At 28.5% G+C, this 23,938-nt stretch overlaps 2 protein-coding genes across 2 annotated transcripts; both read left to right on the top strand.

Moving 5' to 3' along the window:
- Window positions 1–1,434: 1,434 nt before the first annotated feature.
- Window positions 1,435–13,752, top strand: LOC112728011 (beta-glucosidase 11-like). Its single transcript, XM_025777979.3, has 13 exons — window positions 1,435–1,659; window positions 1,752–1,821; window positions 3,530–3,585; window positions 9,890–9,965; window positions 10,550–10,621; window positions 10,727–10,814; window positions 10,972–11,227; window positions 11,589–11,704; window positions 11,784–12,004; window positions 12,289–12,320; window positions 12,748–12,835; window positions 13,125–13,215; window positions 13,323–13,752. Exons 1-13 carry the CDS (start codon window positions 1,516–1,518, stop codon window positions 13,567–13,569), a joined length of 1,557 nt encoding a protein of 518 aa, XP_025633764.1. The 5' UTR covers window positions 1,435–1,515; the 3' UTR covers window positions 13,570–13,752.
- Window positions 13,753–15,383: 1,631 nt separating this feature from the next.
- On the top strand, window positions 15,384–23,666 carry LOC112728010 (beta-glucosidase 11). The gene is made up of 13 exons (XM_025777978.3): window positions 15,384–15,660; window positions 15,748–15,817; window positions 16,857–16,912; window positions 17,242–17,317; window positions 18,421–18,492; window positions 18,750–18,837; window positions 19,032–19,287; window positions 21,887–22,002; window positions 22,086–22,306; window positions 22,400–22,431; window positions 22,651–22,738; window positions 23,062–23,152; window positions 23,262–23,666. Exons 1-13 carry the CDS (start codon window positions 15,523–15,525, stop codon window positions 23,494–23,496), a joined length of 1,539 nt encoding a protein of 512 aa, XP_025633763.1. The 5' UTR covers window positions 15,384–15,522; the 3' UTR covers window positions 23,497–23,666.
- The last annotated feature ends 272 nt before the right edge of the window (window positions 23,667–23,938 follow it).

Here is a 23,938-nt window from a genome sequence, read left to right as displayed (position 1 = left end):
TGAATATTTTGATAGCGGATTTATATATATATATATATATATATATATATATATATATATATATAATATTTTTATTATAAAAATTATTATTATATTATATATATTTTGCCCCCACTATCAAAATTTTCTGGATCCGTCACTGAACTTGTGTGACGTAACTCAAGTTTTGCCACGTTGAACATATTAAAACGACGTTGTATGCATTTTGACACTACAGAAGGCATTAAATGACGTCGTTTGATGGTTATGACAAGGAACTTGATTATGATAAAATTGTTCAAACTCTCAAACGACATAGTTTAATGCCTTCTTTAGCGTCAAAATGCATACGACGTCATTTTAATATGTTCAGTGGTAAGGCTTGAGTCATGTTACTAATGGCGTTGAGTTCCGGTGACGGAAAAATATACGAGAGACTATATTAATGCATTTTTTTTTAATTTAGAGACCAAATTATAATAATTAAAAAATCAGAGACTAAATCAATACAACTCATCAATTTCTGAGACTAAAATGGGTCTTTAACTCCGCTAACATATGATACAATTTCATTTGAGAAAATATTGGGGCTTCTCTACCGAGAAGGGAATTTTTATTTTCCAAGTTGAATAACTTACCCAATAAGGCAATAAAACTCGGAAAACGCATGAGTTGGGCCAATTGTGGCCATGACAAAAAAAAAAGAAAGCCCATAAATCTCTCTTGAATTTGTACTTCATACACCGCCCGAAAAACATGCGGTAAACCAAGAAAGAAAAGAAAAATAGTGAGTTTCAGTGAAGCCTGACAAAAGATGCCATCATCTTGGAAAGTGTGAAGATCTAACGGCATCAAAAAATGGTTGACCAGAGTGCCTCTTTAATGGGGCTTTCTGTATATATCAATGATCACCAAGTAGGTAGGTGCTGCTCTACCTTCATAACTAATTGTAATTAGGGTTTTCTAACACGTATTTTAAAGATATATTTTAAAATTATCATAAAAAAATATTTTATCCAAATATTTATTAAAAATTAAATTTTTATATATTTTATTATTATTCTCTGAAAATATAATATAGTTAAATTGTTGTAATTAGAATCAAATAATGTTGACTTAAACTCTAAAAATTAACAGTTAAATTAATTAGCATGAAATGTATAAATATACGTGTTATTTTATATAATATTAATTTTGTATTTATAAAACACTAATAAATTATTATTTTTAGTTATAAAAATTTAAAATACTAATAAATTTATTTATAAATAAACTTAATATTTGATACTTTTATTAGATATAATTATTTTTTATAAATACAATTTTTTTTGTTCATTCATAATAAATAAATTCATTCTCTAATATTTATACTGATAAAAACAATAGTTTACTTTAATATTATATCATATGCTTCTTTTGACATTACCCGTGCATTATATGTACTATTTATTATATTATATACATACATGCTTCAAGTTCATGCTATCTTTATTGCAAAAGAACTAACAATCTCAAAGCATAAGAAGAAGGAGAAGGATGTGGAAGAAGGGATTTGTTGTGGTTGAATTATTATTATTATTATTGTTGGTATGTTCATCAGTTTTGTTAGTGGTTGATGGATTGAGAAGAGATGAATACCCGCCTGAGTTTGTGTTTGGTGCTTCAACATCTGCATATCAGGTTCTTTAATTTCTCCGATCCTCTCTAATTAATGATATAGTTCTGATAAATGGAGTGGTAATTAATAAATAAGATATATGGTATGAGAGAAGGTAGAAGGTGCAGCAGATGAAGATGGAAGGAAGCCAAGCATATGGGATACTTTCGCACATGCCGGCAATGGTACTACTATCTCTTCATTACTTGCTGTATTTCTTTTTTTTTTTTTCTTTTTTGGTCTGAATTAGTTTGGTCTTATGCACTCACAATTTTTTTCTAGTGATATCTTAATTAGATTCGTTATTAACAATTTATTAGTGTTTTCAAAAACGGAAATGTTTGATAATTAAAGAAATCAGCCAAAAATAGCCATAACTTACCTTATTTAGCATTTATTAATTGTCGTAACAATTAGTTTTGACTGTTTTTTTTTGTCTCCCTAATATTACCCTTTCAAAAAATGGTAAATTAGTCTTTGATAGCAAAACAAAAATGTCCATCGAAGTTTTGAGTTGTTTCTGAAAATTCTGTTGTAGCTAGTGATTCTTCCCTTTTTGGGGTTCAGAGTGTAATAAATTATAAAAAAGGTCTTTGATTTCTATTTAGAATATTAGATAAATTAGTTTTTAATAAAATTAATATATTAATCCCTAATATTTTTCAAGACAAATCAATATTTAATTTAATTTTTTAAAAGTAAAATGATTGAGAGATTAAATTATTTAAATTTTTTAAAAATAAAAAACTAATTTATGTATTTATTTTACGCATAATTTATCTTATGTTTTAAAAGATTATGTAATTAATTTTTTTCGTTAAAAATAAATTTATTCTATGAAAAAGTTATTGCGCTTAATTTGGAGTTTGGCATTTGTTTTTTTTCGAATCTATCTGATGCACGCACATTGTTTTAATTTAATAGCTGGTAATAAAATATTCGACCTCACACACCATGAGAAACATAAACTTAGAAATTAAAAAATATACTATCATGAAATTCCAAAACAATAATGATTCATGGCACTACAAGAAAAAAAATTCTGCCGCCACACTTTTTTTTATCCTTTAAAAACGTGGCTGAAAAGTGTCAATGGCTACACTTTTATGAAAGTAGCGATTTATTAGAGATTTGGTCACACTTTCAAAACGTAACAAAAACTAAACCAATGAGCAAGTTTCTAAAAACTTGATTGTATGTGTACTTTTCGACACGCTTTAAAAGTGTGACTATAGAATTATACATATGACCACGTTTTTAAATATGATAATAAAAAAATATAACAAAAAAATAAACGTATTAATAGATCGATAAAAACGTGACGATAAAATAACTGGCTTTCAAAAACATGCTAATAGTTCAAAAAACATTATGAGAAGTTGTTGTTATTATGCTTTTTTTTTTTCATTTTTCGACACGTTTTAGAAGCGTGACAATAGACTGTTTTTCTTATAGTGTGGCTCCATGTTGAACAAGAAATTTGTTTCTTTTCTATTACATATCTCTTGATAATACCATCAAGTTTATTTCTACCTACTCATGGCTCTCTCATGGTTGGATTGATCTAAGATCTTTCTCCGGTCATTCGCAATAATTTCAGCTTATTTTTTGTGTAGGTTTAATATGATTGTTTCGCATTATCATACTCTTTTTTGTTTGCTAACTGAATCTCAAATCCTTCTGGGTGTTCAATTCACCAAATTATGACTCAGGCTTCTCTCAAGAGAAATGGCAGGAACCAACAAATTAAATAAGTTATAGGGAGTTTCAGTACATTCATAAGTGACTACTGCAAAAATCTAATAAGTAACAGAAAAGTTGCTAGAACCCATGTTACAAAATCCTTACTTACTTTACAATATGAATTAACCCCTTTTTGATTTAAGTTTACAGCAAATATGTACGAGGGTAATGGAGAAGCTGGATGCGATCAATATCACAAATATAAGGTGAGTATATATTCAATTATACACCATGACCCGGTACAAGGAAATTAAATCTTTCATCTTTGACAAATATATCATATCTGTTGTGATAAGGATTCTATCACACCTTACGTGGATGCCCATTTTCTATGAGGTGTAGTTTCTCAAGGATGACTTAGAAGACCACATTTAATATGAACTTGAAAAGCTTTCTCATGTACGTGTATAAATAGAGGCTTAAGCCTCTGAATGGAAATACACTACAAGCAATAACAAAATACTATTCTCCCTTCCTCTTCATACAAATCAATCTTATTTTATGCTGCAATCAAATACTCTTCTTCTTATATTTCTACTACAATTCTTTCTCTTCTTTTATTTTATAAGTATTTTAAATTCTATTTTCTATTACTCTTTACATATTATATTAATAGCAATATTAACCATCTTTATTATATTGAGATTGCAACAATAAACAGATGTGATTCTCTCTCTCTTTATTTTTAATACTTCTTTCTATCTTTGTATATATATACACATTACAACATATAATATTATTATATATATATATAAATTATTATTGGGCTAATTATTTTAATACTAGAGTCTTCTATTTGTACATCTCTATTATATATATCTTTTATTTCACAACACGTTATCAGCACGAGACTCTGATCAAATTTTTAGGAAGACTCAGGTAACAAATTTTCATTATGTCAAAACTCTCTCATCTTGAATTCAATGCTCTTGACATATCTGGAAACAATTATTTATCATGGATACAAGATGCTGAAATCCATCTTGATTCAATGGATCTTGGAGATACCATTAAGGCTGAAAATAATGCATCCCAGAAGGATAAAGCCAAAGCCATGATTTTTCTCCGTCGTCATCTTGACGAAGGATTGAAAAATGAATATCTTACATTAAAAGATCCTGCAGATCTTTGGAAAGACCTTGAAGAAAGGTACAATCATCAGAAAACGGTGATACTTCCTCAAGCCCGGTATGAATGGACGCATTTGCGTTTACAAGATTTTAAATCTATAAATGAATATAATTCTGCAATGTTTCGGATCACCTCACGAATGAAATTGTGTGGGGAAAAAATAACTGATCATGATATGTTGGAGAAAACTTTCTCAACCTTCCATGCCTCGAATGTGCTCCTGCAGCAGCAGTATCGAGAGAAAGGGTTTAAGAAATATTCTGAGTTAATTTCTTGCCTTCTTGTTGCCGAACGCAACAATGAGTTGTTATTGAAAAATCATGAAGCGCGCCCAGCTGACGCCGCCCCATTTCCTGAAGTAAATGCGGCAAATCATTACCCCAGAAGAGGTAAATGGCAAGCTTTTAATAACAAGAAAAATTATGGAAGGAAAAAGAATTATGTTCAAAAGAGAGGATCTCACCAGAAGTGGGACAAAGAAAAGAATATCGGGCAGAATAAATCAACCGAGGAGAAGTGTTTCCGCTGTGGTGGAAAGGGCCATTGGTCACGTACCTGTCGTACCCCAAGGCACCTAGTCGATCTTTACCAGGCATCTTTGAAAAAGAACGACAAAGGAAAGGAAACAAATTTTGTTTCAAATGATGCTGAGAACTCCACCACTCATTATGATGTATCTGATTTCTTTGAGGATCCTGAAGGAAATATTGGCCATTTGATCAATGATGGAATAGTTTAATATGTGAAATTGTGAAGTATCTATGTAAATAAATAATGTAAAAAATTTATTGTTAAAGTTTTATTTTCTATGTATTTAAGTTTCAAATGTGATGTACATAAATATTTATGAATTTTGAAATTATTAATTGTGTCAAATTTTAAAATAAAATTTTGGTATATGACATTATTTTATGTACAGTGTTTCTTAGAAAATAATTCTGATCAAGTATTCAATTTAACTGTGCATACTACTCATTTTATTATTATTTGTTTTTGAAGAGAATGGCAAGGATATGTAATGAAGATGTATGCCTTGCGGATAGTGCAAGTTCGCACACTATTCTCAAAAGTGATATATATTTTACCCATCTTGTGCCAAAAGAGGAATATGTTAACACTATTATTGGCTCAGGCAATGTGATAGAAGGCTCCGGAAGAGCTATAATTTTGTTTCCTGGAGGAACAAAATTTATAATAAATAATGCACTATTATCTACCAAGTCTCTGAGAAACTTGTTGAGTTTCAAAGATATTCGCCGAAATGGATATCATGTTGAGACGATGAATGAGGGAAATCATGAGTATTTATGTATAACAACTCATGATTCAAATAAGAAAGTTATATTAGAAAAATTACCCTCACTTTCATCTGGGTTGTATTATACCAAGATTAGTGTAATTGAATCACATGCCACTGTAAACCAGAAGTTTACTAACTCAAATGAGTTCATAACTTGGCACGACCGATTGGGTCATCCGGGAACAACCATGATGAGAAGAATTATTGAAAACTCTCATGGACATTCACTAAAGAACCAGAAGATTCTTAAATCTAGTGAATTTTGTTGTGCTACATGTTCTCAAGGGAAATTAATTTTAAGGCCATCACCAGTAAAGATTGGATTTGAGTCCCCTGAATTCCTAGAAAGGATTCAAGGTGATATATGTGGACCTATTCATCCACCATGTGGATCTTTTAGATATTTTATGGTCCTGATAGACGCATCTTCGAGATGGTCACATGTGTGCTTATTATCTTCTCGCAACCTGGCGTTTGCGAGATTACTGGCTCAAATTATTCGATTAAAAGCACAATTTTCTGAAAATCCAATTAAAGCAATTCGTCTTGATAATGCTGGTGAATTTACTTCCCAAGCTTTTGATGCTTATTGTATGGCTAATGGAATAAGTGTTGAACATCCAGTAGCTTATGTTCACACACAAAATGGGTTAGCAGAATCACTTATTAAGCGCCTCCAATTAATTGCTAGACCCTTGCTTATGAGAACAAATCTCCCAACCTCGGTTTGGGGGCATGCAGTTTTACATGCTGCAGCACTTATTCGTTTGAGGCCAACGAGTTACCATCAGTTCTCTCCTATGCAATTAGCTTTTGGCCAGCAGCCAAATGTTTCCCATTTAAGAATATTTGGGTGTGCGATATATGTTCCCATTGCACCACCTAATCGCACCAAAATGGGACCCCAAAGAAAATTGGGGATATATGTTGGATATGATTCTCCCTCTATAGTGAGGTATCTTGAGATACAAACTGGTGATGTGTTTAAAGCCCGGTTTGCGGATTGTCATTTTGATGAATCAAAATTTCCAACATTAGGGGGAGAGAATAAGCTTCCTGAAAAGGAACTTAATTGGAATGCATCATCGTTGATGCATTTAGATCCTCGATCAGCGCAATGTGAACTAGAAGTTCAAAAGATTATACATTTGCAAAGAATAGCAAATGAATTACCTGATGCATTTTCCGATACAAAGAGGATAACCAAATCTTATATACCAGCGGAAAATGCCCCAATTCCAATTGATGTCCCAGTAGGACAAGTAGCTACTGAAGCGAATTCACGCCAGAAGCGTGGCAGGACGGAAAATGTCCCAATTCGAATTGATGTCCCAGTAGGACAAATAGCCACTGAAGCAAATACACGCCAGAAGCGTGGCAGGCCTGTCGGTTCCAAAGACAAAAATCCTCGAAAGAGAAAAGAGGTAAATATGATTCCTGTTGAAAAAGACATAGTAAAGACACCTGCAGTTATCCAAAATTCTGATATAACGCCAGAAGACGTTCAGGTACCTGAAAATTGTGAAAATGACGAGATCTCGATAAATTATGTCTTTACATGAGAGAAATGGGACCGAAATAAGACAATTGTCAATGAAATATTTGCATATAATGTGGCATTAGATATCATGCATGAAAGTAAGGATCTTGAGCCAAGATCAGTCGAAGAATGTCGACAAAGAAATGATTGGCCAAAATGGGAAGCAGCCATGAAGGCTGAATTAGACTCACTTGCAAAACGTGAAGTCTTTGGACCTGTAGTCCGTACACCTGCAGATGTAAAACCTGTTGGATACAAATGGGTATTTGTGAGAAAACGAAATGAGAAAAATGAAGTTGTGCGCTACAAAGCCCGACTTGTGGCACAAGGTTTTTCACAAAGGCCCGGTATAGATTATGAAGAAACGTATTCCCCTGTAGTGGATGCGATAACATTGCGTTATTTGGTCAGTTTATCTACATATCATAAACTGCATATGCATTTAATGGATGTGGTAACAGCCTATTTGTACGGCTCATTAGATCGGGATATCTATATGAAAGTCCCTGAAGGACTAAAGATATCTAAACCATCCAATGAATATTCGTAAGGGTTATACTCAGTCAAATTGCAAAGATCTTTATATGGTCTAAAGCAATCTGGACGAATGTGGTATAATCGTCTTACTGAGTATCTGGCCAAAAACGGATTCAAGAATGATGATATCTGTCCGTGTGTTTTCATAAAGAAATCTGCATCCGGATTCATTATAATTGCTGTGTACGTTGATGATTTAAATATCATTGGGACTCCTGAAGAGATTCCAACAATTATAAAAACTCTAAAAGAAGAGTTTGAGATGAAAGATCTTGGAAAGACTAAGTTTTGTCTCGGCCTACAGATCGAGCATATAAAAAGTGGGATCTTTATTCATCAAACAACATACACAGAAAAGATCTTGAAAAGATTTTACATGGATAAGTCACATCCATTAAGTACCCCAATGATTGTAAGATCTTTAGATGTGAAAAAGGATCAATTCCGTCCTAAAGAAGAAAATGAAGATATCCTTGGTCCTGAAGTACCATATCTTAGTGCCATTGGAGCGCTAATGTATCTTGCTAATAATACGCGACCTGACATATCATTCGCGGTGAATTTACTAGCAAGGTATAGTTCCTCTCCAACCAGAAGACATTGGAGTGGAATCAAACAAATTTTTCGATATCTTCATGGAACGGTTGATATGGGATTGTTTTATCCCTATGGATCCAAGTCACAACTAGTTGGCTATGCAGATGCCGGATACCTGTCTGATCCACATAAAGGGAGGTCTCAAACAGGATACCTATTCACATATGGTGGTACAGCTATATCATGGAGGTCCACGAAACAGACGATAGCAGCAACCTCCTCTAATCATGCTGAAATACTGGCGATTCATGAAGCTAGTCGCGAGTGTTTTTGGCTGAGGAGTCTGATTCAATATATTCTGTCATCATGTGGACTAATTGATCATAAGATAGCTCCAACTGTCCTGTTTGAAGATAATACAGCATGCATTGCTCAACTTAAGGGTGGATACATCAAAGGTGATAGAACAAAGCATATTTCTCCCAAATTCTTCTTCACTCATGATCTTCAAAATCAAGGGACAATTGATGTCCAACAGATCCGTTCAAGTGACAATCTGGCAGATTTATTTACAAAGTCACTCCCAAAATCCTCCTTTGAAAGATTGGTACATAAGATTGGGATGCGCCGATTTCGAGACATTAAATGATGTCGGCAAGAGGGGGAGACTGTACTCTTTTTTCCTTGGTCAAGTTTTTTTTCCCATTGGGTTTTTCTTGACAAGGTTTTTAATGAGGCAGCCCCATCATTAAAGGATATTGTACTCTTTTTCCTTCACTAAGGTTTTTTTCCCATTGAGTTTTTCTTTAGTAAGGTTTTAACGAGGCAATAATCCTAAATGGTCATCCAAGGGGGAGTGTTGTGATAAGGATTCTATCACACCTTACGTGGATGCCCATTTTCCATGAGGTGTAGTTTCTCAAGGATGACTTAGAAGACCACATTTAATATGAACTTGAAAAGCTTTCTCATGTACGTGTATAAATAGAGGCTTAAGCCTCTGAATGGAAATACACTACAAGCAATAACAAAATACTATTCTCCCTTCCTCTTCATACAAATCAATCTTATTTTATGCTGCAATCAAATACTCTTCTTCTTATATTTCTACTACAATTCTTTCTCTTCTTTTATTTTATAAGTATTTTAAATTCTATTTTCTATTACTCTTTACATATTATATTAATAGCAATATTAACCATCTTTATTATATTGAGATTGCAACAATAAACAGATGCGATTCTCTCTCTCTTTATTTTTAATACTTCTTTCTATCTTTGTATATATATACACATTACAACATATAATATTATTATATATATATAAATTATTATTGGGCTAATTATTTTAATACTAGAGTCTTCTATTTGTACATCTCTATTATATATATCTTTTATTTCACAACAATATCTTATATCGATTAATTATTAATTATCACTATTTGTTGATCCAAATATTCATGCAGGAAGATGTACAGCTCATGACCAAAATGGGATTAGATGCCTATAGATTTTCGATATCATGGTCAAGACTTATTCCAGGTGATCAAATTATATATTACCTGATGAGAAAGTCTGATGAGAAAGTCTAGGACCAGCAGATTTTGTAGTTTTTAGCCATCAATGATGTTTTTAATGGTGTGAGATTGTATCAAATGGTGTAGAATCATTCAATTTTCTTTTGATGGTTAAGTACTAGTCAGAATTTAACAAAAGTGCTGGTCTCAAGCACTCCTCTTACCTGATAACGATGCAAGCTAATTAACTGAAGTGTAATATTCTAGTATTGAAATAAATGATATCATATGATGTCTAGAAGGTGGAAAAAATATATTTTTTAAAAGATAATTAAATGACATTATTTTTTTTTAAATATGTATTTTGTATTTTAATACATATCTTATACTACTATTTATTTAATAGGACTATTAGTATATAAATTTATTTAATATTGGCTAATTTTTTAAATAAATATTTCTTTTGGACTACAACAAAGTTTATAAATAGATGTTTAATCATTTTATACAAAAAATATAAAAAAATGGATATTATCGTTTTTATTTTAATAATATCAGTATTTTTTTTTTTTAGTTTTGAATTTTGAATTTTTTTTTAATTACCACCAGATGGAAGAGGCCCAATCAATCAAAAGGGATTACAATATTACAACAATCTTATCAATGAACTGATAAGTCAAGGTTTATGCGCAAACCATATCTTTAATTTATGCTAATGTTTTAATTAATAACTAAGAGAGAAGTCCTTCCATTACTTATTCTTGTCTAATTCTGTTTCTCTTGTAGGAATTCAAGCACATGTTACATTACATCACTGGGACCTACCACAAGCTCTTGAGGATGAATATGGAGGATGGATTAATAAAAAAATTGTGTACGGTTCCCGGACTTCAAATATAGGATTTATTCATGTTTGAAGTAAATAAAAATTATATTACTGACAAAGTTATTCATGTTTGAAGTAAATTTGTTAAACTAATCAAAATTTTATGTGTATATGTCCAAATTTGTGTACATTCATATTCTTGTAGAAAAGACTTCACAGCATATGCAGATGTGTGCTTTAGAGAGTTTGGAGACAGAGTGAAACATTGGACCACAATGAATGAGGGAAATGCTTTTGCAGAAGGTGGTTATGATATAGGATTCTTACCACCTCAACATTGTTCTCCTTCTTCTATATTTAATTGCTCTAAGGGGAATTCTTCAACTGAGCCATATTTGGTAACACATAATATGTTGTTAGCTCATGCATCAGCTGCAACATTGTATAGGAACAAGTACCAGGTAATTTTTCAAGTAAGATAAAACTTAAGAGGTATGTTACAATCCTATATAAAAGAAAATCATATAAATTTTAAAATAAGAACCTTAGATTATGTAATGTAATAAAATAAGGAAAAGTCTAGAGGGCAGCAACTTTATTAAATTCTTGTCAGCATGTAACCAGCAAAGAAAAATGAGTCATTGATGAAATCTCATACCAATCTCACACTATTAAAATCATCATTGATGACTATTTAATATCTATAAATTACAAAAGTTGCTGTCCCCCTAGCATTTCTCATAAAATAAAGTATGAAATCTTATAATTTATATATGAAATCCATTTATAAATTTACTATTAAGCAACCTATGTTTCATGCAGTTCAAGCAACATGGATTTATTGGGTTTAATCTTATTACTTATGGTTTTGTTCCTCTGACAAATTCTAGTGAAGATATAACTGCTGTTCAGAGGGCTCAAGACTTCTATCATGGGTGGTAAGTAAGATATTAATAATTATAACTGTATTTCTGTTTACATAATTCAATTGGATTTGTATGTGTTTTATGATTGTAGGTTTTTGAATCCATTTACTTTTGGAGATTACCCTGAAACCATGAAAAAGAATGTTGGCTCAAGGCTTCCAATATTCACACAAAGTGAATCAAATTTGGTGAAAGGCTCCATTGACTTTCTAGGAATAAATTTTTACTTTTCATTTTATGTTAAGGACAATCCTAGAAGCTTATATATAAAGGAAAGAGACTATGCTGCAGATGTAGCTGCTGAATTTATAGGTAGGTTTATACTATATCTTATTCGATGATGCTAGATGACCAAATTATTTTGATAATTAAATTCAACCAAGTTGGTTTAATAATTTAAAGATTATCAGAAATTTTAATTCAAGAAAAAGAAGAAGCAAAAAGAGAGATATAAAAAAAAATTGGTTAGACTTAATTATAAAAATAATTTGTTCACCTATTATTTTTTTTTTTATCTTTATTTACTTGAAACTCAAGCTACCACCTATTTAAGTTTGAGAAGTAAAAACTTCTAATTATAATCTTTTTTAATGTAGTTTATACCACAAACGAAGCATCTACTGATGAGGTAATAGCAGCATTGAAACTTTTTTATCCTTGTCAAAAGTTTTAAAATATTTTTAAATTTTATTTTATTTTAGTTTTATTTAAAAAAAAATTTATTTATATCAAATGTATCTCTATCAGTTAATTTTTTAAAAAATTTATGACTAATTCAACAATGATTTTACAAAGACAATTTTTAACACAAATAAATATCAAATAGTATTGTTGGATTAGGTTTAAGTTTTTTGACAATTTAACTGTCAGAAGTATATTTGATACAAATAAAAAAATTTTTTGAAATAAAATTAATGTAAAATAAAACTTAAAGATATTTTTAAATTTTTTGATAAATTTCGATAAAAAATATATCTTACTGTAAATTTTATCTTTTAATCTTTATCGATGGGTGATATTTTAGACTAACTATTTGATTGGTTGGTACGGTTCAGATTCCAATTACTCCATGGACTTTGCAAGGGTTGCTTGACTCATTGAAGAATATCTATGGAAATTTTCCAATTTACATTCACGAAAATGGTTTGCTTCTCTTGTCTCTTTTGAGAACAAATTACATTGGCTGAATCTTTTGAAAATTGATAAAATTCATCGTGACACTCGTCTATTTAGGCAAATGACGTTGACTTCTCTTTAAGAATAATTTATGTTTTCTAAAACTAATCAAGACGGACTAGATTAAATTTCTATCGATTATTGTGTCCCGATGACATCAAGATCTCAAAACTCAAAAGCTTCCAATAATTCTTTTGTCAAACAAACCAATCCTAGAATGATATGATTATAGTAATTATTTTTTGGACTTTCGCAGGCCAACAAACACATAGAAATTCATCATTGGAAGACTGGCCAAGGATAAATTACTTACAAGAATACATTGGAAGTATACTTCATATGCTAAGGTAGTACTTCCATTTTCATTTTTAGCATTTTTCTTTTTTTTCCCATAAAAATTTATTGAACCTTTGCTAATTCAGTTTATAATTATATTTTTTTGTGATGTTGAAAGGAATGGACATGACATTAGAGGCTATTTTGTATGGTCGTTCATGGATGTGTTTGAATTATTGAGTGGATATGAATTCACTTATGGGCTTTATTACATTGATTTGAAGGACCCCACGTTGAGGAGACAACCTAAGCTCTCTTCTGTATGGTACTCTAATTTCCTCAACAATAGAACTATGGACCCAATGGTGGCCATGCAAATTGAGAAAAAAAATCCTTATTACATAATGCCATTTAATAATGTGTAAGGACTAGTTAAAATCTAATTGATATGAGTTTGTACTATGATCATGATTCGATATTTGGTGTAGCATGCCAAAGAATAATCAAGTGACAATTAATGCAAAGTTAATTAGTATAATCAACATGAGATTGTATATATATTTCCTATAATATTTGGATAATGAATGTTTTGAAGCATTTACATTTTATATATGCATGATATAGCATATTCAAATGTTTCGAAGTATTTTTGTTCTTCGGAATTTAGGAATAAAATTATAGAAAATAAGTTGAAGATACGATATTGTTATTATTCTCCTATTTAGAATTTTCAGTGTCTCGAATTTATTATTTTTAATGGTAGAGAGTGTACCTACAAGGATTTCGATGCTCAAATTAACATGGGTCGCAAGAAGAACTAAGATAAAGATCATATTTGAGTGCACGTATTTGGAATAGTACATATGTTATGAGGTGGTGATGTTGTGAACTTCTCTCCTTATTCATTCTAAGGCTATGAGATGTCTTTTAGGTTTAGTTGATCTAGAAGACTGAAATTCTCTCAACATAAAATGCTTGATGATTTGTTGTGGTATCATATGATGTTCTTACACCTATATATAGTCAATGTTATAACCTTCTCTTTAACACTAGAATGGCGTGGTTATAATGTAGCAGTTAAATTCATAAACTTGAGTTAATAAGCATTAGAATGAGTTACAGGGAGTTAATGGTCTCTTTGTAACATCTTTTTTGAAATCCGAGAGAACATTTAATCATTAATCTAGTTTCTCAAAACTTTTCATACAATTGAACCCGATTCTTAGTATTGAACTTATAAAAATATTTTAGAACAGACTTTTCAAACTCGGTATGTTTTTTTTAAAAAATATTTTTCCATCGAATTTTAGATCTCAACCCAAGCATCTCATTCTTTAAGGTGGAACTTTTTAATTTGGTTATTTTTTTTATAAAGTCCAAACTCTAACCATAACTTCTATCAAGCGTAGGTTATCACCTACTATATAACCTACTATTTATGAGTTTGGAAATTAGACTTTTTCTAAATCAAAGTTTGCATGTTATGTTTCTATGATCAATAGTCCATGTTTTTCATTCTTTGAATGTCTAATTGATATTTTTTTATTTTTAAAATTTTTTAATTTAAGAGACTTTCCATGATGAGTACTTTCCCCGTAATTTTTAGGCCAAAATATCTGTGTTTTCGAGACTATGGTAAAGATATAATAAAATAAATTCGAATTGCTAAAATTAATAATTATTAAATTTATTATGTATGAAATAATAATTCAATCATAAAAATATTAATTTAAAAAAAAAACGATTTTTTGTAAAATAATTATTTTACTGAATTTTTTTCATTTAAGTGCAATCTATCTAAATAATTTTTTTTTGCATCTAAAGCAATTATTTAGACATGGATGATGAAAATTTTCAATTTAAACTAATTGACTCATGAATTTTTTCTAATAAATAATTCGTCGAACGCAAATCCCTAACACTCACAAATTACTATAGTACGCACATGAATCTCTCTCTCTCTCTCTCACATTTATATTGCCTATACACCTCCTGGAAAATGTGCAAAGAATCAAGGGGAAAAAAAAATAACAGTAGTGAGCTGCAATAAATAAAGCCTGGCAGAAAGATACCACATCATGTATTGAAAGGTGTGTAGATCTCAAATGGGGCGTTCCCTATGCAACACCCATATAATATAGGCCCGATTGACCAATAAAAACTTGCCTCTTTCTCTAACTTGTAAGCAAGTTTTAAGAATATATATTGTGTCCACAAGAATAAGAACAAACTTTTTCCTTATTATTACTATTATTATACTACACATTAATCATGCGTTATATATTTGCTATTTTATTATTATATTACCTACTTGCATGCTTCATGTTATATGATTGAAAAAGAACTAACAATCTCAAAGCATAAGAAGAAGGAGAAGGATGTGGAAGAAGGGATTTGTTGTGGTTGAGTTATTATTATTGTTGGTATGTTCATCAGTTTTGTTAGTAGTTGATGGTTTGAGAAGAGATGAATACCCGCCTCAATTTGTGTTTGGTGCTTCAACATCTGCATATCAGGTTCTTTAATTTCTCGTCTCAAATGAATGATATAGTTTTGATAAATGGAGTGGTAATTAATAAATAAGATATATGGGATGAGAAAAGGTAGAAGGTGCAGCAGATGAAGATGGAAGGAAGCCAAGCATATGGGATACTTATGCGCATGCCGGCAATGGTACTACTATCTCTTCATTAATTTATGGACTCACAATCTTCTTTAGTCATATCTTAAATTCTTTATTAACAATTTTTGTAATAGATAAATTAGTATTTTTAAACAAAGAGTTTAACTAGGAATTTACTTTTTTTTTTCAATTAATATCAATAATTTTGTATAAATTATTTTTATCTTAAATTTTAAATCTTAAAAGAATGAGGGTTAAATTTTTTTAGTTAATATTAATTAATTAAAGTTGATTCTTTATATCTATTCTTTTAAAAAAAATGATAAAATGATCTTTGATTTCTTTTTTTAGAATATTAGATAAATTAGTCTCATTACTAAAATTTTTGGATTAGTGATGGTTTTTGCGACAAATTTTTTCTGTTGATAATTAACTACAAATTTAGAGAATATAGCGACAGAAAAATTGAGAAGTGAGTTTTTCTTAAATTTTAACAAGAGATAAGATTACTTGTTTAATATTTTAAAACAAAAAAAATTAGTCTTTAATTTTCCTTAAAAAGGATTAGGAAATTAATTATCTGAAATTCATAAAGATAATTAATTAATTAATTAATTTTATCAGAAATAAATTTATCTAATAATCTAAAAAATTATACAGCTAAATATTTTTATTTAAAAATAAATTTATCCCATAAAAATTTTGTTAGGATTAATTTGAGATGATTTTCTGGCTCTGATGCACATAATGACACACATAGATACGTCTAGTTTTCTTTTAGGGGCTCAACATACACTTTTAAGTAGGGTATTCGTGAATTGAATTGTGTGGGTTAAAAAATATTTAAAAAAAAAAAAAAAAAAAACTAGACAATATTCATAAGTAACCGACTTTACTTGGTTTATTAGTAGATTGGTTTGGACTTGATTGCATATACAATATTCATAAGTAACTAGTGTAACATAAACTTCTTAACTTTTCTAATTATGCTGTTGATAATTTAGTTACAAAAATTGCTAGAACTCATGTTACAAAATCCTTAGTTACCCTTACAATAATGAATTACCCCCTTTTGAATTAAATTTACAGCAAATATGTTCAAGGGTGATGGAGACATTGCATGTGATCAGTATCACAAATATAAGGTGAGTACATATTATAAAAAACAGCCACTAATCAGTTATTTAATATATAGAATTATGTATTTGATATTTTATAACAAAATCATTATACTAAACAAATTTGATTATTGTAATACAGATTATTTAATTAAAAATATATAAATTAATATATATAAATATACATAAATATATAGTATTTAATTTGACAACTGATTTTTTATGTGAACCTAAATTATTTTTATAAATACCATGATCGAAGGAACATTAAATCTTTCCTCTTTGACATATATATCATACTTAGATCAATTAATTATTAATTACCAATACTTGTTGATCCAAATATTTATGCGCAGGAAGATGTACAGCTCATGAAAAAAATGGGATTAGATGCCTACAGATTTTCTATATCATGGTCAAGACTTATTCCAGGTGACAAAATTATATATGTCATAACGGTGCAAGCAAGAGAAGTGTAATATTCTAGTATTGAAATCAATATGATGTGTAGGATATGGAGAATATATTATTTTTTTTGTTTTTTTAAAGATAACTAAATGGCATTTTCTTTACTCTATTTATAAAATATATACTTTAAATTAAGAATATTTATTTGTTTTTAGAGTATATACAAAATTCTCCTCCTCTCTTCTACAAGAGTAAAATAAATTATTCTTTAGTTTGTTTGACCAAAGTATCCTTTCAATAATGATTATATATATAAACAAATTACAATAAAAATAATAATATAAATATGTATTTCTTATTAATGTAATAAATTTTATTTACTTTTAATTTTTATCTATAATAATGAAAAATACAAAAATTGAAATTAAATATTTTGCTAACAATGCAAGTTAAAATATTTTATACTATACTATCAAAATATTAAGCATAAATAAAAAATGAATCACCAAAAACATAAATGAAAATTATTACATTGATAATAACAAAACAATTATCACTAAATGTACCAATATATAATTATTATGAATGTATATTTTAGTCAAGAATTGTAAATTTTTTAAATAGAAAAGATGAAAATATTATTTAGATATCTCTTAGAGAAAAGAAGTAGTGACATTTTTTTTCAAACTTATGTCAAGTAAATGTGATTTTTGTACTAGACATTCACTTAATTTGATTTTGATGTGCTATGAATAATGGATCTTTGTACTTCATAACAAAATGTTACTTCCTCCAGTTTAACATAAGTCCGAAATTAATCACGCACAAAATATATAGAAATGATTTAGAAATATTTTGATTTTAAATAAACTAGATTGATTGTATAAAATTACCGCCGTTAATTTTTCTTATTCTACAATTGCATTTTTTCTTTCTATTTTTTGTCTCTCGCTTATTTAATAGGATTATTAGTAAAAAAAATGAATTAATATTGCCTATTTTCTAAAAATTAACACTTATTGGACCAAAACAACTTTTATAAGACCTTTAATTATTTTATACCAGAAATATTATATCATTGTTATTTATTGGTATATTGCTGAGTTCTGAATTTTAATTACCACCAGATGGAAGAGGCCCAATCAATCAAAAGGGATTACAATATTACAACAATCTTATCAATGAACTGATAAGTCAAGGTTTATGCGCAAACCATATCTTTAATTTATGCTAATGTTTTAATTAATATCTAAGAGAAGTCTTTCCATTATGTATTTTTTATTTTTGCGGTAATACTAGGAGGATAAAAAAAAAAGTCAAAATTTATTTTATTTAGTGTTTATTAATTATTGTAACAATTAATAAATGTTAAATAAGATAAATTCTAACTGATTTTTAGCTAAATATTTTTGGATAGCAAATATTTCAATTATTCTTGTCTTTTCTGTTCTTGTAGGAATTCAAGCACATGTTACATTACATCACTGGGACCTACCACAAGCTCTTGAGGATGAATATGGAGGATGGGTTAATAAAAAAATTGTGTATGGTTCCCAGACTTCAAATATCTAATTTCATAAGAAAATAAAGTACTAAAATTATTCAGAAAAAAAAAAAGGTTACTGCCACAATTTATTTATGAAAGAACTAAAATTCAAATTTTAAAGAAAATAATTATATTGCTACAAAGAAAGATGATATTATTAACATATTATTTTGTGCGTGCATATTTTTGTAGAAGAGACTTCACAAGATATGCGGATGTGTGTTTTAGAGAATTTGGAGAGAGAGTCAAACATTGGACAACAGTGAATGAAGGAAATGCTTTTGTAAAAGGTGGCTATGATATAGGATACTTACCACCTCAACATTGTTCTCCTCCTTCTATATATAATTGCTCTAAGGGAGATTCTTCAAATGAACCATACTTAGCAACACATAATATGTTGTTAGCTCATGCATCAGCTGCAACATTGTATAGGAACAAGTACCAGGTAAATAACGTTTACTATTATTACTGTCTGTCTATTAGAACTATAATAACTATTTTATGTTCTTTTTTTATTAACTTAAATTTTCAAAATAAATAATTTTATGACAATTATATTAGATATATACCACAATTAATTACCAAAAATAACTACTAATATAAAATATATATTAAAAATTGATTAACCAATAACACATATAGACACAAAATGACTGATTTTAATATACATGTAACATTTTTGTTACATTTATCTTGGACTTCTTTCTAAATTTGGTAACATTATTGTAAAGATATTATTATATCAGGTGATGGTTTTCTAATTTTGATAACATAATTATAAAGATATTACACAAGGCTATGGTTAGAAACTAGCCTTGATCCAAAAATAATTTGATTAGCAGATTGGATTATATTGGGCTAATTTGACTTTTAGATAAAACATAATAAATTAGATATTATACGTGATAAAATTATAAGATTTAATAAGATAAAACTGAAGAGGTATATTACAATACACATATATAAACAAATCATATAAATATTAAATAGAGAAAATTTCACTCCCCTCCCTTGCGAGATGCTAAAATAACACTCCCCTCTTCTCTATTTTATAAATGTACATTTTCTTCCTTTTTAACTTTTAAAAAACCTCCTCTTTAATCTATTTTAAATTTTTTGTGTTAACTAATATTAACTTTATTCATTTTTTAAGAAAAAATAAATTATTTTTTGAAAAAATACCCATTAGCAAAAATTTTATTTTTCATCATTAAATTTTGCTTACCAAAATATCATTTAATAAATTATTTTTTATTGATTAAATTGTATTTTTATTAAAATATTTTTAAAAAATTAATAATTAAATTATTTTTTTTAAGATACCTATCCTTCAATAATTTTTTAATTATTAAATTATGATTTTACCAAAATTTTTGTTAACAATTATTTTTATATTTGATATCAATATATATTATTTTAACATTAAATAAAAAAATCTTACCACTGTTAATATGTATAACAATTAATATATATTGATATTGAAAAATAATCTTACTAAAATTTTTTATTTAATGTTAAAATAATATATATAGATATTAAAAAATTAATAGTAAAATATAAAAAAATTGTTAACGAAAATTTTGGTAAAATTATAATTTAATAATTAAAAAATTATTGAAGGGTATTTTAGAAAAAAATAATAATTTATTAAATGGTATTTTGATAAGCAAAATTTAATGATAAAAAATAAAATTTTTGCTAATGGCTATTTTTTAAAAAAATAATTTATTTTTTTTTAAAATGGATAAAGTTAACATTAGTTAACACAAAAAAATTTAAAATGGATTAAAGAGGAGGTTTTTTAAAAGTTAGAAGGGAGTTGAATGTACATTTATAAAATAGAGGAGAGGAAAATGTCATTTTAGTATCTCGCAGGAAGAGAATGAAATTTTCTCTATTAAATAATAACACTAGAGTATGTAAAAATGTAAAAAATAAATTATGGAATCCTATCATTTATTATAAAAGGATGATTTAAAAAAATGAATTACACTCGAATATTTTATCTCTCCAAATTATACGGATCATTATAATATTCTTATAATAAATAAAATATATAATATGACATAAATCTAAAATGTGAGTACTATCATTACAACACAAATCACTATTAGCGGAAAGAACATAATAATTACTATATCTCTTATTTAATTTATGTTTTTGTTATAATTATATATTTTTCGTTATTACTATATGTTATACTTTTTGCTACTATTAAAAAAGTCTTTATAAAAAACTGTATAACTATCGCTAAAACTTTTTAGCAATAAAATATAAGATGATTAATGTCTAATTGCTGGTAATATATTAACAACTATTTTTATTATCGCAAAAAATGAAATAAATATCCGTTAAAAAATAATTTAAATTAATTTAAATTGATAACTTTGTATTATTTTTAAAGTATTTTAAATTAATTATATCTCTTTTTATCATTTTAATACTTAAATATTAGATTTGTATAATATATTAATATCTATGAAAATATAATAATTACCCATGCATTTAAGTATTATATAATTAAAATTAATAGTGTATTACTTGTAATAAGAATTATTAAAATTAATGAGTTATAACTTAAATGGCATAGTCTCTCCATACTCACCTAAAAATTGCAGGTTCGAGTCTCACTCCTAATTTTAAAAAAAAAATTATTAAAGATAAAATAAAGTTTAGTAAAATTTTAAATTAAAGCCTATTTCAACCTAAAAAGTGCTACGAGGTTAAAATTTTCAACCCAAATTTGACCAAAAAAAATGAGAAAAAGACTTTGCGTTGTGCGTATTACAAAGTCGAGTTATGCCTTAATTGTGAACTTTCCATCCCATGTCATATATACTTTAATGATGACATTTATAAACCGTGAATACTCTCATAATGATATTTTACACGAAGATAATATTGTAGACTATTAAATAATTTGATATATTTAATTAACTATCTAAGAATTCATAATATCATCTTCATATGAAAATGTCATTATGGGAATATTTCCCTTTATAAATTTGAGTAATTTACTATAAAACAAGATATGATTAATGCAGGACAAGCAACATGGATTAATTGGGTTTAATCTCCTTACTTTTGGTTTTGTTCCTCTAACAAATACAAGTGAAGATATAATTGCTACTCAGAGGGCTCAAGACTTCTCTCATGGGTGGTAAGTATGATATTAATTATAATATAATCATTTCTCTTTACAATATAATTCAATTGGTTTGTGTGTTTTTTTTATGGTTGTAGGTTTTTGAATCCCTTTATTTTTGGGGATTACCCTGAAACCATGAAAAAGATGGTTGGTTCAAGGCTTCCAGTATTCACAAAAAGTGAATCAAATTTGGTGAAAGGCTCAATTGACTTCCTAGGAATAAATTTTTATGTTTCATTTTATGTTAAGGACAATCCTAGAAGCCTGCGTATAAAAGATAGAGATTATGTAGCAGATATGGCTGTAGAACTTACAGGTAGGTTTATACCATATTCTATTTACTTAATGTATCATCTATTTACTTAATTGAGTAAAAAAAAATCTAATTTTATGTTATTTTTGAATGTAGCTTATACCACAAACGAAACATCATCTGATGAGGTAACAGTAATATTGGAACTTAAATAAATCTTATTTTTTTAATATTTTAATTTATGCATGGGTGATGTTTAACATATAAACGTCTCTCTATAGACATGATACATGACAGAGCACAATGGCATCGTTTGATTCATGTAGCCGACCCCACTTAGTGGGACAAGGCTTTGTTGTTGTTTGTTGTTGATGTTTAACACTAACTTGTTGGTTGGTACGGTTTAGATTCCAATCATTCCATGGACTTTACAAGGGTTGCTTGACTCATTGAAGAGTATCTATGGAAAATTTCCAATTTACATTCAAGAAAATGGTTTGCTTCTCTTTATCTTGTCTCTCCAACACTATAATTTGATAACAAAATACATTGACTTCTTTTGAAATTCAACTATGTTATGTATACACAAAAAATCAACCAACAAATCAATCGGTATAAATTATGTATTGAAATACAAAATAGACAAAATACACATTAAAAATAAGGTACATAATACATATATGATTATGATTAAATTTCTATTGATTATTGTGTCAAGTAGATGACATTAACGTCTCAAAAGCTTCCAATAATTCTTTTGTCAAACAAACCAATCCTAGAATGATATGATTATGGTCATTATTTTTTGGACTTCACAGGCCAACAAACACACAGAAGTTCATCATTGGAAGACTGGCCAAGGATAAAATACTTGCAAGAATACATTGAAAGTATACTTCATATGCAAAGGTAGTACTTTCATTTTCATTTTTAGCATTTTTCTGTTTTTTCATAAAAAATTATTGATCCTTTGCTAATTCAATTTCTAATTTTGTTTTTTTTGGGTGATTGTTAAAAGGAATGGACATGACATAAGAGGCTATTTTGTATGGTCGTTCATGGATGTGTTCGAATTATTGAGTGGATATGAATTCACTTATGGCCTTTATTACGTTGATTTGAAGGACCCCACTTTGAGGAGACAACCTAAGCTCTCTTCTGTATGGTACTCTAACTTCCTCAACAACAGAACTATGGACCCAATGGTGGCCATGCAAATTGAAAAGAATTCTTCATTACATGATGCCATTTAATAATGTAATAAGGACTTGTTAAAAATCTAATTGATATGAATTTGTGCTATGGTAATAACTTGGCACTTTGCCAAAGAATAGTAAAGTGACATAATTCATGGTGTAAATTAATGGAATTTATTAGTCAACATGAGATGATATATTATATGTTACCTAGAAAGTTTTGATCATGTCTCTTAATTGAAGAAAGAATGAAGGATAGGTCTCTCTTCCGATTTTCATTTTGCAGAAAGAAATTTATGGAGCTATTTGTCATAGAAAGTATATATAAGCATGACTAAATAGCTCCATGAATCTAGAGTGACGCCTAAATATGTTTGAAAAAGATTAAAAGAAGTCCTTCTATTGTAGCAGAACTATTCCAGCAGTAAATTATCAGAGGTTTTGCAATGAAATCTACTTTTCTAAGAGTACAAACAAAGCTTTTCATCTACATTGCATG

The sequence above is a fragment of the Arachis hypogaea genome, chromosome 12, assembly GCF_003086295.3.
Source record: "Arachis hypogaea cultivar Tifrunner chromosome 12, arahy.Tifrunner.gnm2.J5K5, whole genome shotgun sequence".
Taxonomy (NCBI): Eukaryota; Viridiplantae; Streptophyta; class Magnoliopsida; order Fabales; family Fabaceae; genus Arachis; species Arachis hypogaea.
Note: the sequence above shows the minus strand (reverse complement) of the source record. Positions and strands in the feature narration are given on the sequence as shown.